The sequence below is a fragment of the Anolis carolinensis genome, unplaced genomic scaffold, assembly GCF_035594765.1.
Source record: "Anolis carolinensis isolate JA03-04 unplaced genomic scaffold, rAnoCar3.1.pri scaffold_8, whole genome shotgun sequence".
Lineage (NCBI taxonomy): Eukaryota > Metazoa > Chordata > Lepidosauria > Squamata > Dactyloidae > Anolis > Anolis carolinensis.
Window position 1 is genome coordinate 1,294,191 of NW_026943819.1, and position 17,488 is coordinate 1,311,678.

The following is a 17,488-nucleotide window of genomic DNA, read 5'->3' on the forward strand; positions in this document are numbered from 1 at the left end:
GTGTGATGTATTTTCGGATGATACGCGTAGATCCCAGCAGGGTGGCCTTTTGCAGTTGACAGATTGTAATTTTCTTAATGTCTGTTGTTTCCAAATGCCGACTGAGATCTTTTGGCATGGCATCCAATGTGCCCATCACCACCGGGACCACCTGTACTGGTTTCTGCCAGAGTCTTTGAAGTTCAATCTTGAGGTCCTGATAGCGGCTAAGTTTTTCCTGTTGTTTTTCATCAATGCGACTGTCACCTGGGATGGCAACATCCATGATCCAGACCTTTTTCTTTTCCACAACTGTGATGTCTGGTGTGTTGTGTTCCAGAACTTTGTCAGTCTGGATTCGGAAGTCCCACAGTATCTTTGCGTGCTCATTTTCAAATACTTTTGTAGGTTTGTGATCCCACCAGTTCTTTGCTGCTGGGAGGTGGTCCTTGAGGCATAAGTTCCAATGGATCATTTGGGCCACATAGTTGTGCCTCTGTTTGTAGTCTGTCTGTGCGATTTTCTTACAGCAGCTGAGGATATGATCAATGGTTTCATCGGTTTCCTTGCACAGTCTGCATTTTGGGTCATCAGCTGATTTTTCAATCTTGGCCTTAATTGCATTTGTTCTGATGTCTTGCTCCTGGGCTGCAAGGATCAGTATTGTTGTTGTTGTTGTTGTATGACACAGCAATTATTATTATTGTTGTTGTTGTTTTTGTTGTTACTATTGAATCCTAGAGTTGGAAGAGACCTCAAGGGCCATCTAGTCCTCTCCCTGCTAGGCACAATCAAAGCCCTCCTGACAGATGGTCATCCAGCCTGTGCTTATAAGCCTCTTGATAAGGAAACTCCATCATCATTATTGGCTGTTAGGAATGGTAGGATTTGAAGTCCAAAACACCCGAAGGGCCTGATCTAGATAGATGGGAGAAGTTGGATAAACTGGAGGATATGGTAGGTGAGAAGGGACAGACAGGGTGGGCATTGTGTGTGTGTGTGTGTTATTTCTTGCTGCTTCCGTCCTGGCAAAGTGGGGCAGACGCAGAGCCGGGCTTCTCCTTTCCCTTCCCTCCTTGGAGGCTCCTTTGCCGTGTAGTCGTAGTCATTGGCTGGGTCCCACATAACTCCGCACAGGAGTAAACAAGGAGGAGCCACAGCGCTCCCTTGCGCAACCGAGGCTGGGAGGCTTCCTGGCATGCTTCTCTGGCCCGTCCCTCCCGGAGAACATGGCTCTTGCATGCATGCGTGTGCAAACCCAGGGGAACATTGCGCTATCCCACAAAGTTTGGAAAAGGCTCCGTTCCTGGTTCAGAAGTGTTATTTGCTGCTCAAGTGTGAGCAACAAATTTGAAAGTTGTCGTTCTCCTCCAGAAACTTTGTGGCACAAATCGGTTGAGAGGATTACTAATTCTCTATCAAGAGAATTACTAACGGAAAATGCGCTATACCAGGATGTCTCTCCCGCGGAAACAAAGTTTGGGCAGTTTAGTCAACTTTCCCCTTGTCTCTATGATATTAGGTAAAGATAAAGGTTTTCCCGTAACATTAAGTCCAGTCGTGTCCAACTCGGGGTGTCCGTTGCCAAAAGACATCTCCAAGGTCATGTGGACAGCATGATTGCATGGAGCGCTGTTACCTTCCCGCCGGAGCGGTACCTATTGATCTACTCACATTTGCATGTTTTCGAACTGCTAGGTAGGCAGAAGCTGGGGCTAACAGTGGGAGCTCATCCCTGGATTCGAACCACCAACCTTTCAGTCAGAAAGTTTAGTAACTCAATGGTTTAATCTGCTGTGCCACCAGGGGCTCAATAATACTAATACTAATAATAATAATAATAATAATAATAATAATAATAATAATGTGTTGGCAAAGGCATTCATGGCTGGAATCACTGGATTGATCATCAGATTCGAACCTGAGATCTTTTGATCAGCAAGTTCAGCAGCTCAATGGTTTAATCTGCTGTGCCACCGGGGGCTCCATAATAATAATAATGATAATGATAATAATAATAATAATGTGGTGGTGAACGCATTCATGGCTGGAATCACTGGGTTGATCACCGGATTCGAACCTGCGATCTTTCGGTCAGCAAGTTCAGCAGCTCAGTGGTTTAATTGCTGTGCCATCGGGGGCTCCATAATAATAATAATAATAATAATAATAATAATAATAATAATAATAATAATGTGTTGGCGAAGGCATTCATGGCTGGAATCACTGGGTTGATCACCGGATTTGAACCTGCGATCTTTCGGTCAGCAAGTTCAGCAGCTCAATGGTTTAATTGCTGTGCCATCGGGGGCTCCATAATAATAATAATAATAATAATAATAATAATAATAATAATAATAATAATAATAATAATAATAATAATGTGTTGGTGAATGCATTCATGGCTGGAATCACTGGGTTGATCACCGGATTCGAACCTGCGATCTTTCGGTCAGCAAGTTCAGCAGCTCAGCGCTTTAACTTGCTGCACTACCGCATTTAGCAATTACCAGTTAACGAATGATATTTATCACCCAGGAGCAAAAGTAGTGTTACATAGTGTTGTTATTTGCTGAACGTGTCGCCCGGTGGGGAGATATTCATGACTTGCATTAAGCAAATATCTGTGCCAAATTTGGTCCAGTGAATGAAAACACATTCTGCGTATCGGATATTTGCATTACGATTCACAATAGTAGCCAAGTGACAGTTACGAAGTTGCAAGGGAAGTCATATTATGGTTGGGGGTCACCATAACACGAGGAAGCGTACTAAGGGGTCGCGGCATTGGGGAGGTTGAGCAGCATGGCTTTAAAGGCCAGGGATGGGAAGGGCTGGGTCTTGCTTCCCCCTCCTCTATTTGCATGCGTCCCTCCGATGCAAACAGGCCTGGGTTGGGCAGCCGGGTGTATAAATATCCCCGGAGTGATGTGATCTTTCCAGCGGCTATTAATAGGGCCCCCTCTTCCCCAGAGACCCGCGGTGTGGCCGGCACTTAAAGGGACAGGGCGCCCTGGAAAGGACTCCCTCCATGGACCGGTCAAGCCACCATGTGCCTCCCACAGCAAGTCCAGGAGGCATCTTTGGCCCTTGAGGTCCAGCTAGCCAAGCAGGGATGGTGGTCAAGCAGGAGGCGGAGGCCATGGGCTTGTTGCCGCCGGCCGAAGGGGTGAGACCCCCTCTATGGGTGCCCTCCTCCCTGTGTTGCTCCAGGAGGCAGGACGAGCCCGGCCGGAGGGCAGGGAAGGTCAGTCTGTGGGTCAGCCATTGATGGATGGATGGATGGATGGAAGGAGAGAGAGATACAACTTCCTTACCCTCACCCCAGGAGCACTGCCTTGGCTTTGCAGTGCCATTAAGAAGGGGTCTTATGTTCTGCCGTCCTTTCTTTTCTCGTAGTTTGAGGACAATTGACTTCCATCTCTGTTGTCTTGGGAGTGTGTCCGTAGGTGGCTGAAGAGACCTATTCTTGACCCGCATGTTCTCCCTTCCGCAGTGAGGACATCGGTTTCCAGACGGTCAGGGTTGGCTTGACCGGCCTTACTCTTGGCACGTTTCTCCCTTTCGCCCTCCATTCGTGCCTCTTTGAACTCTGCAGCACTGCTGGTCACAGCTGACCTCCAATTAGAACGCTCAAGGGCCAGTTCTCAGTGTATATGCCACAGTTCTTAAGGTTGGCTTTAAGCCCATCTTTCAATCTCTTTTCTTGCTCACCAACATTACGTTTCCCGTTCTTGAGTTTGGGAGACAGTGATCTTTGGGCATTTGGGCATCCTTTGTTCAGAGTCATTAGCCGTCCCTGGAGCTCCTCTGCCCTCAGAGTGTTGCTTCCCATCTACTGTTCTGATTTTTGAGTTTTTTAATACTGGTAGCCAGATTTTGTTCATTTTCATGGTTTCCTCCTTTCTGTTGAAGTTGTCCACATGCTTCTAGTGGATTTCAATGGCTGACATGATAGTTGTTGGTTGTTCGACATGATAGTCTGTGTAGTCCTCCAGGCAAAAGGCAGACCTTTCCAATGCTAATTAAGGTGATTAACTGCAACATTCATGCTGACTTCCAACTGACAAAGCACTCTTCTCACACCCTGGACTCTCCACAGATATATAGAGTCTCACTTATCCAAGCTAAATGGGCCGGCAGAAGCTTGGATAAGCGAATATGTTGGATAATAAGGAGGGATTAAGGAAAAGCCTATTAAACATCAAATTAGGTTATGATTTTACAAAGTAAGCACCAAAACATCATGTTATACAACAAATTTGACAGAAAAAGTAGTTCAATACGCAGTGATGTTATGTTGTAATTACTGTATTTACAAATTTAGCACCAAAATATCACGATGTATTGAAAATATTGACTACAAAAATGGCTTGGATATTTATTTATTTATTTATTTGCAGTATTTATATTCCGCCCTTCTTTCTCACCCCGAAGGGGACTCAGGGCGGATCACATTATCTACATACAGGGCAAACATTCAATGCCCATATACACATAGAACCGAGACAGAGGCAGACGCAGAGGCAATTTAACCTTCTCCTGTGACGGCACCTCCTCAACACAGTGGACCTGAGGATGTTGGGAATGGTGGGAGTTGAAGTCCAAAACGCGTGGAGGGAGGGCCAAGGTTTGCCCATGCCTGGGCTAAAGGGGTGCCGGGGACACTCGACCTGACCCGTGTTCTTCTCTTTTTCTTCTTCCTCGCAGGAGCCTTTCCCTCGGAGGGACGCTTCCGCCGCAGGGGCCCGGGGTCTCCTCTAGAGTCGCGGCCCGAAGCCCCAGCCAGTCCAATGCACCCCGACAATAAACTGACCAGCCATGGAAAGACGACAGGTAACGGCCCGGGCGCCCCCCCCTCCTCCTCGCAGCCCCACCACGTGAGCCACAGCCCCACCTGCAACCTGGGCGCCAAGGGCGGAGGCGGCGGAGGCGGAGGCAATGGCGGCGTCGGCGGCAAGGTCGGCAACCCCGGCAGACTGAAAAGCGGCCCCGCTGCCTTTGGGGCCGCCAAGGGCAAAGCCAAGCGGGAGAGGAGTGTCTCGGTGGACTCGGGAGAGCGGCGGGAAGCCGGCCCGGCGGCCACCGCGCTGGACAAGGAGCCGACAGGTGAGGAGGGGGGCCGGCAGGACGCGAGCCCCCCGCCCAGGCCCCTCTCCTCCCCTTTTGCCGCGTGGGGGTGGCGGTGGCGTGGCCTTCCCTGCTTTGGCTCCCCGTCCGCCTCGACACTCCCCTCTCCATCTCCGCAAGTGGGGGTCTCACGGTGGGACTCCCCCCCCCTTCCTCTCAGGAGAAGTGGCCCCTCGGAGCAAGCGGCGCTGCGTCCTGGAGCGGAAGCAGCCCTACAGCGGGGACGAATGGTGCTCTGGACCGGACAGCGAGGAGGACGAGAAGCCGCTCGGCGGCGGTGGCGGCACCCACAGTGAGTCCCTTTCCTTTTCTTTTCTGACCAGGCGCTGGCCTTGCAGCTTCGAAGCCTGGCTGCTTCCTCCCTAGCGGAATCCTTTCTTGGGAGGTGTTAGCTGGCCCTGATTGTTTCCTGCCTGGCTGCTTCCTCCCTAGGGGAATCCTTTGTTGGGAGGTGTTAACTGTCCCTGATTGTTTCCTTTCTGGATTCCCCCTCTTTTCTGAGTGTTGCTCAGACCTGGACACAGCATATTATTCATCAACATGGACACAACATATTATTAAATGCTGATCATTAAATGCTAATCAAGCTGGACAGTTGCAATGGCAACATTCACACTTGCCCTCAGTTGCAGTGGGTTCCTCTGTCTCCATGGCAGGCAGACTTTCAAAAGTGTTGTTGTTGTTGTTGACTTTCTAAAGACATACAACAACCCAGTGTTGTTGTTGTTTTGTGGGGACTGTTCTGGGGATTTCTCCTTGCGCACTGCCACCTGCTGGATTCCTGAAGGAAGACAAGCTAGGGCTAAGGAATCCAGTATCCTGTGGAATATTGGGATTTGTCGTTTTTTGGGGGGTGAAAGGGTTGGGTTGAGTCGTAGTCCGATTGTGGATTGCCTTACTAGGGCTCTCACTGAACTTGACGTCGCAGGACTGGGATCAAAATGGAATATCTTTGCAATGTGGTTCTTGAGCCACATAATAATAATAATAATAATAATAATAATAATAATAATAATAATAATAATAAGGGTTAGGTAAAGGTTTTCCCCTGATGTTAAGTCCAGTCGTATCCGACTCTGGCTGAAGAGCTGGCATTGTCCGTAGACATCTCTTAGGTCAAGTGGCCGGCATGACTGAATGGAGCACTGTTACCTTCCCGCCAATAGGAGTAGTACCTATTGATCAATTCACATTTGCATGTTATTTCACATTTGCATGTTATGAAAATGCTAAGTTGGCAAAAGCTGGGGCTAACAGCTCACCCCGCCCCCCAGATTCGAACCCCAACCTTTCAGTCAGCAAGTTCAGCAGCTTAATGGTTTAACCTGCTGCGCCATCAGGGGCTCCATAATAATAATAATAATAATAACAACAATAACAACAACAGTAATAATGATGATGATGTGTAGTTGAAGTCTTTCCTAGTTGAGGATGTGGACGAAATGTCAGGAGAAAATGCTTCTAGAACATGGCCATACAGCTCGTGAGCCTCACAACAACCAATTATAATAATAATAATAACAACTTGATTCTTATATGCTAATATATACCCCAAAGGGACTTGAGGCAGCTTGCACACAGCACAAGGTGCCTCAAAACAGAACATAAAAATGTGTTTTCTGATGGTCTTTGGTGACCCCTCTGAAAGCAGCGCTCATGAACTAATGGTGGTAAGCTACTGTAAACATGGCCAGGCTGTAAATAATAGGACAAGGGAATGGGATGAGTGCAAAGCTGCATCCATGGGAAGAGGGCATGGGATGAAGTCTAACCATTGCGTCCCTCCACCTTCTTCCGCATCCCTTCCCCTCGCAGACTGTAACGCAGCAGAGTCGGCAATGAGCGCTGGCTCCCAGCTGGGCCCCGGATCCAACGCGCTGCCAGCCCTGAGCGAGAGCAACGCCGCCGGCCCAACGCACAGCAGCGGACCGGGTCTGCGGCCGGACGCCGGCAACGGCGGAGGGAAGCCGCCGCTCCAGTTTGTCTATGTCTTCACCACGCACCTGGCCAACACGTAAGCCTCGGTTTCCCCTTCGGCCTGGAAACGGCTCCCCGTCCTCCCCTGGGGGTCCGGGCGAGTCTCGTCCACCGCTCTCACTTCCCCCGTGTGTCGTTTCCTGTGCCCACAGGGCCGCCGAGGCTGTCCTTCAGGGCCGGGCGGACTCCATCCTGGGCTACCACCAGCAGCATGTGCCCCGGGCAAAGCTGGACCAGGTAGGACGCGTCACGGGGGTCGAGATGTAGGGTGGGAATGGCACGAGACTTGTGTCGCAGCTATCAAACTGGGGATCCAAACCTTCAACCCCTTCTGCGGAAACTGCACCCTTCGTCCAAGGAGAAAACCCCCCAAAAACAAACTGTCTTTTAGTAAAGAAAGATTTATATGGAAATATATACAAACATAACAGTCCTTGGCTTTTATCAGCAGCTTTCAAACACGAAACAAAATGTTCTTATCTTCAAGCTTTAACCTTTCTGGTTTCTAGACTCTCCGTCTTCAAACCTCTCTTCAGTTCCACTTCAATAACAGCAATACCATCATCGCCACCCTCACAATCACATTCACATTCACTAACTCAAGATTTACTCAGTCTCTATGAATAGCCCTCAGTCTTTAGCAGGTGTCTTGATTGCTGCTGGTCATACATGGATAGGACATGATTCTTACAAACACTTATCCATTTTCACATAAGAAATGACCTAAATAATATAAAACTCTGACAACTTGGACTTATTGGAAATAACTGCACCTAGTCTCTGTCAATCTTCTGAACATGTGATATTCATAAGCATTCATGTAATGGCACACAGGTAACTCGGCTGTTAGACTGAAGAACCATGTCTTTGAACTGCCAAGGACAAAGACAGGCCACGACAAAAAAATATCTGATTTGCAGAGGAGGGTTGTTTCTCTGAAGTTGAAATTGCACTTGCCATTGCCCAAAAGATACACACTCCCTTGAAACGTCTTAGTTTAAAATATGCACTCAGAGATTAAAAAAAAAAGTCTTCTTTGAACAATAATATATCTTGTTTTACTCACATCTTGTATTAATTTGCCATACAGGCAGATTTCTTATTTGAAGTTCAGCTATAGATAAAATGTAGTTCTCTCTGTGTGTTGAGTACATGGCGTATCATTCTTAATCAATAGGCCATAGTCTTTAAATATAGTTGTACTCACTGAAGTCAATAAGTCATACTTCTCTGCTGGAGTTCAAACAGCAACATGCATCCACCTCCACTGAGGTGTAATAGGAGACTGAATACAAAATGGAGTCCTGCGTCTGAACATGCTCAGTACAATCGCTGTCTATAACCCCTCTCACACCAAAGAGGTACAGTGTTCCCTCACTACTTCACAGTTCACTTTTCGCGGATTTGGTGTTTCACGGTTTTTCAATAAACTCTAAAAGACTATTATAAATCATAAAAAATTACGATTTACAGCCTAAGGAAGGGAGGAAGGAGAAGCCAAAGGGAATGAAAAGGAGTCCAAGTGGCAACGGGAGGAGAAGGAGGCGATTTATCAACACACAGTTGGTTGATAAAGACTTAAAATAGTGTATAACTACTAAAATAATGTATAAGTATTAAAATAAATATACTGTCCCTACTTCGCGGATTTTCACTTATTGCGGGTGGTCCTGGAACCTAACCCCAGCGATAAGTGAGGGAACACAGTACTGTCAAACTGGCAAATCAACATCACACATAGAATACAGGTTAGCAAATACAGTAGAGTCTCCCATATACAAGCTAAACCGGCCGGCAAAAGCTTGGATAAGCAAATATCTTGGATGATAAAGTGGGATTAAGGAAAAGCCTATTAAACATCAAATTAGGTTATGATTTTACAAATTAAGCACCAAAACATCATGTTATACAACAAATTTGACAGAAAAAGTAGTTCAATATGCAGGAATGTTATGTTGTGATTACTGTATTTATGAATTTAGCACCAAAATATCACGATATATTGGAAACATTGACTACAAAAATTGCTTGGATAATGCAGATCCTTGGATAAGCAAGGCTTGGATAAGTGAGACTCTAACGTATATGTATTTGCTAACCTGCATTCTATGTGTATGTTGATTTGCCAGTTTGACCATAGCTCTTTGGTGTGAGAGGGGTTATAGACAGTGATTGTACTGAGCATGTTCAGACGCAGGACTCCATTTTGTATTCGGTCTCCTATTACACCTCAGTGGAGGTGGATGCATGTTGTTGTTTGAACTCCAGCAGAGAAGTATGACTTATTGACTTCAGTGAGTACAACTACAGTAGAGTAAGGTAAAAGTAAAGGTTTCCCCTGACGTTAAGTCCAGTCATGACTCTACTGTATTAACAAATAAATAGTGGAAGTCTTGGAGGTTGCTATTTCCAACAGGACTGGAGATGCCAGCAGCCCTGAAGCACTGGGAGCACTGGGCTGGGTGGAAAGGGATTCACTGCCGGAGGGAGCAAGGCAAGCGTAGCCCCCGTCTCCACACTAACTGTGTCGTGTATCTGCCCTGCAGGCTCCCCTCCCGAAGGTCCAGCCTCCCGCGGAGCCGCTGCCCATCACGCCGTCGCCGGTCGGGACTCCCCACGCGCCGCCCAGCAGCCAAGCCCAAGGCCCCCCACCGCCACCTCCTCCTCCTCCTCCAGGAACGCCCTCCCAGCCCCCGGCGGCCCCCGCCCTGCAGGCCCTGGGACAAGGGCCCCTCCCCCAGGAGGGCCCTGCTGAGGACGGCTGCCGGGAGCTGACGCCCAACTCCGTGGGGAACTCCGTGGGGAACTCAGTGGGGAACGGCAGCAACGGCGGCGCAGCCCCCGGGGGCACCCACCCCAACACACCCACCGCCCCTGGCCCCGTGCCCTCCGGGGGGACAGACAGCCTGCTGGGTGAGGGGCCCAACCCCGGGGCGCTCTCCACCGGGAACGGGCCCCGCAGCGCCCTCAACACAGAAGGACTCTCCAAGGAGCAGCTGGAGCACCGGGAGCGCTCGCTGCAGACCCTGCGGGACATCGAGCGGCTGCTCCTGCGCAGCACAGAGGCCGAGCCCTTCCTCAAGGGGGGGCCCATGGGCGGTGACGGGGGGCCACTCCCCCCACAGGGTGGGCCTCCCCCGCAGCCCCCCCAGGCACCCCCTCTGCCTCCCCCGGGGCCCGGCCTGAAGAAGTACGAGGAGCCCCTGCAGTCCATGATTTCGCAGACCCAGAGCCTGGGGGGGCCTGGGCTGGAGCCGGAGGGGCCGCCGGTGCCCCCCGGCGTGGACATGGGGCAGCAGATGAACATGATGATGCAGCGGCTGGGCCAGGACAGCCTGACGCCGGAGCAGGTGGCCTGGCGCAAGCTGCAGGAGGAGTACTACGAGGAGAAGCGCCGCAAGGAGGAGCAGGTGGGCATGCACGGCGGGCGGCCCCTCCCGGACATGATGCTCCCCCAGCCCATGGGGGGCATGATGCTGCGCGGGCCCCCGCCCCCATACCACAGCAAGCCTGGAGAGCAGTGGCTCCTGCGCGGCGTGCCCATGGAGATGCAGGAGCAGCTGCAGCTCCGCCCGCCCTTTCCCGGGCCCCGTTTCGCGGGGAACCAGATGCAGAGGGGCTTTGGCGGCATGCAGAACCTGCCCCTAGAGTCTCTGGGCCCCATGGGCCCCATGCAGCGCCCGGCGAGGCCCGGCATGACCTGGAGCGAGGAGATGCCCGGCAACTTCGGGCCTGGGAATCTGCCGTACCCGCCGCAGAGCGACGCCGAACGTTTCCTGACGCCACGCGCACGGGAGGAGATGCTGCGGCACCAGCTGCTGGAGAAGCGCCAGGGCGGGATGCAGCGCCCGCTGGGGATGGAGATGGAGCGCATGATGCAGACGCACCGGCAGGTGGATCCAGCCATGTTTGCTGGGGAAGGGCTGGGCATGGAGTTTGGGGGGTCGCGGGCCATGCTGAGCCCTCCCCTGCGGGACATGGAGCCGGGCCTGGGCCCCCCGGGAAACCTCAACATGAACATGAACGTCAACATGAACATGAACATGAACCTGAACGTGCAGATGACTCCTCAGCAACAGCAGATGCTGATGTCCCAGAAGATGCGCGGTCCTGAGATGATGCCGGCAGAGGAGATGGGCCGGGTGCGGGCCCCGAATGGCACTCCGGCCATGATGGGCATCCCCCAGAAGATGATGATGGGCTCCCCGTTCCCCGGCCAGGGGGGGCCGCCCCAGCCGCAGCCGCCGTCCCAAGGCTTCCCCGCCGTGCAAGGCCCCTACCCTGCCGTTCCCCAAGAGATGGGGGGCACTCTGGACATGTTCGGCCCAGAGCCGGGCGGCATGGGGAGCACCACGCGGCTCACCCACATCCCGCTGCCGACCGCCTCCGGACCTCCCTCCGGGAACATGCGCAACCTGGGCCGGCGGCCCTCCGACCTGTCCCTCAACATGGGGCAGATGCACTCCCCCGGCATGGGCCGCCTCAAGTCCCCCACCCTCGGCCAGGTCCACTCCCCGCTGGGTGCCTCCCCCTCGGCCAGCCTCAAGTCCCCGCAGACGCCCTCCGCCTTGGCCGCGCTCCCACCCGCCGGCACCACCAGCGCCCCACTCAAGTCGCCCCAGGTGCTCAGCTCCGTGCTCAGCGTCCACTCGCCCTCCGGCTCCCCCGGACACCTCAAGTCCCCGTCCATGGCGGTCCCGTCTCCGGGCTGGGCGCCCTCCCCCAAGAACGCCCTCTCCAGCCCCGGCATCGGGCAGAGCAAGCCGGCCCTCGGGATGAGCAACTCCGTGCCCCTGGGCGGCATGGAGCAAGGTAATGCGCACATTTTATTTATTTTATTTACAACATTTCTACCCTGCCCTTCTCACCCGAGGGGACTCAGGGCGGCTTACAACAACCGGCAAAATTCAATGCCAAAGAGATCAATAAAACAGTAACACATTTAAAACCATTAACAACTATTCATAAAATACAATACATAAAATACATTAGTCAGCTAAAACATATAGTTACTTAAAACCACTTTTCCACATGGAGAGTGCATGCGTGGGTGCTGGGGGTGGGCTCAGGTACGCATCTCCACCAAAGGCCGAGGGTTTCTTACTCCTAAGTCTGACCCATCTTTTTATTATTACTGTTAGAAAAACTGCACTTCTAACAATCCATTGGTGCTTATCACCAGGCGATGATATGCTTTGCTGTTGTGTGGATGGGGGTGAATTTTAGAAATAATTTAAATATGTCTTGTAATGGGAAAGTGGGTGCAGGTCCTGGCTTGATGCAAGTTCCAAGAGTGTTTTAGTTCAAAATGTTATATGTATGTATGTACCGTATATATTCAAGTATAAGCTGACGCGAATTGCTTAGAAAAAGAACATTCCTGGTTTAAGCATGCCCAGTGCCATAGCAACCCCCACGAAGGAACACCAGGGAGATCCGCGGGTGACGGGGCCGCTTTGCTGTTGTCTCTCCCGCTGCAGGTGCCGTGCCCCCCGGGCCTCGGAGCAGCTCCTCGGCCCCCCCAAGCAACGCCGCCGGGCCCCTGAACCCCAACCTGCCTTTTCCTTCCTCCCCAGATCCGCCCCCGTCCCAGAACCCCTTGTCCCTCATGATGTCCCAGATGTCCAAGTACGCCATGCCCAGCTCCACCCCGCTCTACCACAACGCCATCAAGACCATCGCCACGTCCGACGACGAAATGCTCCCCGACCGGCCCATGCTTCCGCCCGGCACCATGGCAGGTGGGTATCTGGAGGGAGGCAGATGGGAGGGCTGTTTAAGGGATTCCTGGAGGAAGGAGGCACCGCTTATGCGTGCCTATAAGGATATTCTGGGTGGAGGGGAGATCTCGCTGCGGTTGGAGCCAGAGGCTGAGTGAAGAGGTGTGGAGATGGATTTATATTAAATTATATATATATTATATATAACCGCTGCCACCAAATTATAGAGTCTTTATAATGCTGCTACCAGATGTAAAGGGGATTATCAACGCTTGCCACCGCTATGGGAAGATGCAGTCACTAGCTACTCAGAGAGGAGACCTCTTAAATTTTGTTTTTCTTCTTTCTTCTTGATTGTTTTTGATGGTAATATATATGACAGAAGCTGAGATGTTTAAAAGAACAATAACACGATTATTCTAGCACAAAGCTTAATGGTTACAGTAACTTTCTCTTTAGAGGCACTTTGGTTAACAGTTGCAAAGCTAGAATGAGGTGTTTCAAACTTCTTAAAATGTCACTTCTTTCTTTACTGCTCTAAACTGCAGTCACTCTGTGAATTACAAGCACAGATTATCTGTTCCTCATCAGGAGACAGACTACCTTAAAATAAATCACCAAACTTATTTTAAATTGACTCAAAAATAAGCATTTGAATCTCCCTGATTCCTTCAACTGAGGATCAGTCTTCACTGTACCTCATCAGGGCACAGACTAACTGCTTCTTTTTCAAACCTGCACTTCTCCACCAAACCGGCAGTTGGCTCCGCCCCCTTCTCCATGGCAACCAACTCATGAGTGCAGAGCAACTGAAATATTGACCCTTTTAAAACGCAATTAAACATGACATCTGTAAACTAAAAAATTCACACTTTGTTACAAGAGGTTACAGGCACACCAGCTTATATTGAACTGCGGCTTTTGCTGATTGGTCTCTTCTCTCCCATTACAGGCTTGGGAAGCAGCCAGCCCCCCAACCAGATGCACCTCAACTCCGTGGGGCCACCCCCCTCCCAGAGCCCCATGAGCATGAACCTGCCGGGACAGCAGCCGCTTTCCCACGAGCCCCCGCCTCCCACCATGTCCTCGCCGAGCCCCTTGGGTGCCAACCTCCCCATGCACGGCAATGTGCCCCCACAGAACCCAATGATGATGCCCTCGGGGCCCCAGGAGTGCGGCCCCCCCGGCCAGATGGTGTTCCCCCCGCGCCTCCAGCAGCCCCCCAGCAATGGCGGTGCCGGCATGCCCATGGGCCCCGGAGGAGGAGGCGGAAGTGGCAGCGGCGGCGGTCCGGAGTTGCCGCAGCACTACCCGCCCGGCCTGGGGCTGCCCCCCGAGGAGCAGCCAGGACAGATCCCCCCTCCGCCGCCACAGCCGCAGCAGCGCATGACCGGGAGGCTGCCGGAGCCCTACCCGCCCTCGGTGCTCCCCGGGGTGGCCTCGGTGCTGAACGACCCGGACCTGAGCGACGTGATCCGCCCGACGCCCACCGGCATCCCCGAGTTCGACCTGTCGCGCATCATCCCTTCGGAGAAGCCCAGCAGCACGCTGCAGTACTTCCCCAAGGGAGAGGGCCCCGGGGGGGTGCCCAAGGCCCCGCCGCCCCCCTCCAACCTGCACCTCATGAACCTGCAGAACATGATGGCGGAGCAGGTGCCGGCCCGGCCTGGCCCCCAGGGCATGCAGCGTGGCATGGGCCTGTGCCACCCGGGACAGGTGCCCATGCTGGGCAGGACAGCCCTCCCGCCACAGCAGCAGCAGCAGCAGGCGGCCATGCTGGGCGGGGGCGGCATGCACCAGGCCATGATGCTGCCCCAGCAGAACCTCCTGGCCCAGCAGAACTTCCTGCTCATGCAGGCCAAGCAGCGGAGCATGTCTGTCTCGGGGGAGATGTACCCGCAGCCGGGCGGGCACATGATGTCCCCGCAAGGCTCGCTCATGGGCCCCCCGCCCCAGCAGAACCTCATGCTCTCCCACCCCATGCGCCAGCGCAGCGTCTCCCTCGACGGCCAGATGGGCTACGGACCGGGCGCCGGCGGCATGGCCAACCTGCCCTTCTGAGCACCCCAAGGGACCCTTCTGCCGCAGGAGTGCATTGTGCTGGCTTCATCCCTGCCCCGGCACAGAGTTTGGTTTGAATCTCTCCTCCGAGTGCAAATTCCTCTCCTTTTCTCTTGTTTTTGAAAGAAAAAAAAATGCAACCAAAATGTGCAAGAGGGTTCGGAGCAGCTGTAAATAGCAGGGAGCAACAGCGAAAGAGTTGCTGGCTTGGATTTGTTTGTATTTCTGTGTTTTAATAGAAGCCTCAAAATAACCTGTTTTGGGAAGAAACGAGCAGACAAAAAAAATGCAATCTGTTAAGAAAGTTAAGTTTGGGGAATCCCCGGGGCCGGAGGGCACGGCTGCCTTGTCCCACCCTTATCCCCAGTGTTCAAATCTCTCTTTGTGGCAAGTCAGTGGCCCTCCCTGCCTCCACCCCATGCCCCCCACCACCAGCCCCCAGCCTCTGTATGTCTTTGGCCCCAAACCATCTTGCCACGCCACCCAATTGGCTCCTTGGTTCACAAAGGCTCACCACAGCGGGTATGCCGTGTGCAATAACATGCTTGGGTTGTGGCTGGGCTGCTGGTGCTGGTGCAGCAGGCATAACTCACGGTTACGTGTGCATGTGTCTAGTTTTGAATGTGTTTGAGGGGAAGGGTGAAATTGGACTCTCCATGACGGATGTCACCCATTTGAAGGAGGACGGGAAGGAGGAATGTGGGGTTCCCTAGGTGTAGGACAGTGGTTTCGTCATTGCTTGGGCAGCCTTGTCTCCCAGGAGAAAGAGGGAAGCATTAAACATCACGCAGCATGGAGACATTGGGAAGAGGAGATGCATGGAACCAAGTCCTTCCCTATTTGGTCTCCACTTGCATTGCACCTCTTAGTATGTGGGCCTTATTGGTCCCATTGAACCCACCTTTGCTATCAGGGATGTGTGGCTGCTCTTCCACCTTCTGCAAGTGTCGCTTGCACTCCTTTGTCTCCTTATCTTAAGAGGCAAGAATAGCAGCATCCCTCCTGTTGCATCGTCCTTCCGTTCTCTCTCTTTCTCTGCCAAGGTTTGTGCTGGTCAGTGGACAACACAATGCTCAGCCCTCCGGCGAGTGAGTCTGCCAATATGGGTATTACTCCAGACCAGGCATGGGCAAACTTGGGCCCTCCGGGTGTTTTGGACTTCAACTCCCACCATTCCTAGCAGCCGGTAGGCTGCTAGGAATGGTGGGAGTTGAAGTCCAAAACACCCGGAGGGCCCAAGTTTGCCCATGCCTGCCATAAGGCAACCTGGCATACCGGATCTTCTGTAATTTCCCATAAATTCCCATTCGACGTTATCAAATGCTTTCTCAGCATTGAGAAATGACATCGAACGAGATTGGCCTGTCATTCTTCACTTGTTCCGGATCTCTATCTTGTTTTGGGATTCGGTCCATGTGTGTGGGGAGGGGAGAAGGTCCTGTCATGCACCCAATGGGGAGGGGAAGTTTGTCCATGCCTGCTTTATAGGATCTTCTGTAATTTCCCATGCATTCCCATTCAACATTATCAAATGCTTTCTCAGCATCAAGAAATGACATCAAACGGGATTGGCCTGTAATTCTTCTTTTGTTCTGGATCTCGATCCTGTTTCGGGATGAGGACTGTGTGTGTGGGGAGGGGAGAAGGTCCTCGCATTGGCCAAAGGGGAGGGGGAGTTTGCCCATGTCTGCTTTCTAGGATCTTCTGTAATTTCCCATAAATTCCCATTCAACGTTATCAAATGCTTTCTCAGCATCGAGAAATGACATCGAACGGGATTGGCCTGTAATTCTTCACTTGTTCTGGATCTTATTTCAGGATGAGGACCATGTGTGTGGGGAGGGGATAAGGTCCTCTCATTGGCCCAAAGGGGAGGGGGAGTTTGCCCATGCCTGCTCCGGACCCATAAGCAGTTGTTCCTTTGTGCTTGCCTCCACACCTAATGAGATAGGAGGTTGAGGAGGTGTTTTGGTGGCAAGTGGAAGTTTGGCGCAGTTGCCTCCAAAGTCAAAGGGAAGTAATGGGTGGCTCGGCATCACCGTGGTGCCTCCTTCCATCCGGCAATGGGGTGCCCCATTGGCTTCAACTTGGCCGGGCATACGTTGGCTCGGTCCTGACTCTCCTCGCCTTCCTTCTCTCCTTCGCCTTGCGCTCTGAATGTCGTCCTGTCTCGTGTCTCTTGTACTTTCTTGCTCGGCTCTCTGGCTTGAGTGGCGTCTGCTGAGGTCTGCCTGGTCTTCCTCCTCGTCTTCCTCTTGTCTCCGGCCACAATGGCACCTGCTCCTGGTGGGATTCGGGGCCGCGTCCTCTCATCCGGCGGCTGCGTTTTCGTGCCCCGGCCCACCCTTGCCACCCCACGGAAAGGGACGGGGAAAGACCCCCCCAGCCCCCCACACCCCATGCATTTTGTACCATTCTATAAATATATATATATAAATATAAATATATAAATACGATATGTGAAGACATCTTATCGGTTTTTATTTTGAAATGATTTCTAGGCTTTGGTTTTTTTTTTGGGTATCTTGTGCTGCCTGTAACGTATTGATTGACCTGTTTTATAGGTGCCTTTTTATTAAAAAGAGACATTTCAAAAAAAAAAATCCTGTTCTGCCTTTTTG

The 17,488-nt window shown here is 52.0% G+C and overlaps 1 protein-coding gene across 3 annotated transcripts in view; it reads left to right on the forward strand.

Annotated features, from left to right (window-relative positions):
• The window catches only part of bcl9l (BCL9 like), a 33,440-nt gene extending 15,970 nt beyond the window's left edge, over positions 1–17,470 (forward strand). The window contains exons 1-8 of one of the 3 annotated variants that reach the window (XM_008123935.3): positions 2,374–3,226; positions 4,690–5,088; positions 5,270–5,401; positions 6,925–7,123; positions 7,239–7,323; positions 9,633–11,898; positions 12,567–12,827; positions 13,759–17,470. In XM_008123935.3, the coding sequence (XP_008122142.3) occupies positions 3,163–3,226; positions 4,690–5,088; positions 5,270–5,401; positions 6,925–7,123; positions 7,239–7,323; positions 9,633–11,898; positions 12,567–12,827; positions 13,759–14,867 (4,515 nt within the window). In that variant the 5' untranslated portion in view covers positions 2,374–3,162 and the 3' untranslated portion in view covers positions 14,868–17,470. Of the gene's footprint in view, positions 1–2,373; positions 3,227–4,689; positions 5,089–5,269; positions 5,402–6,924; positions 7,124–7,238; positions 7,324–9,632; positions 11,899–12,566; positions 12,828–13,758 lie in introns of those variants that run through there. The other 2 variants (XM_062960832.1, XM_062960834.1) reach the window with 2 other exon arrangements.
• Positions 17,471–17,488: the final 18 nt, after the last annotated feature.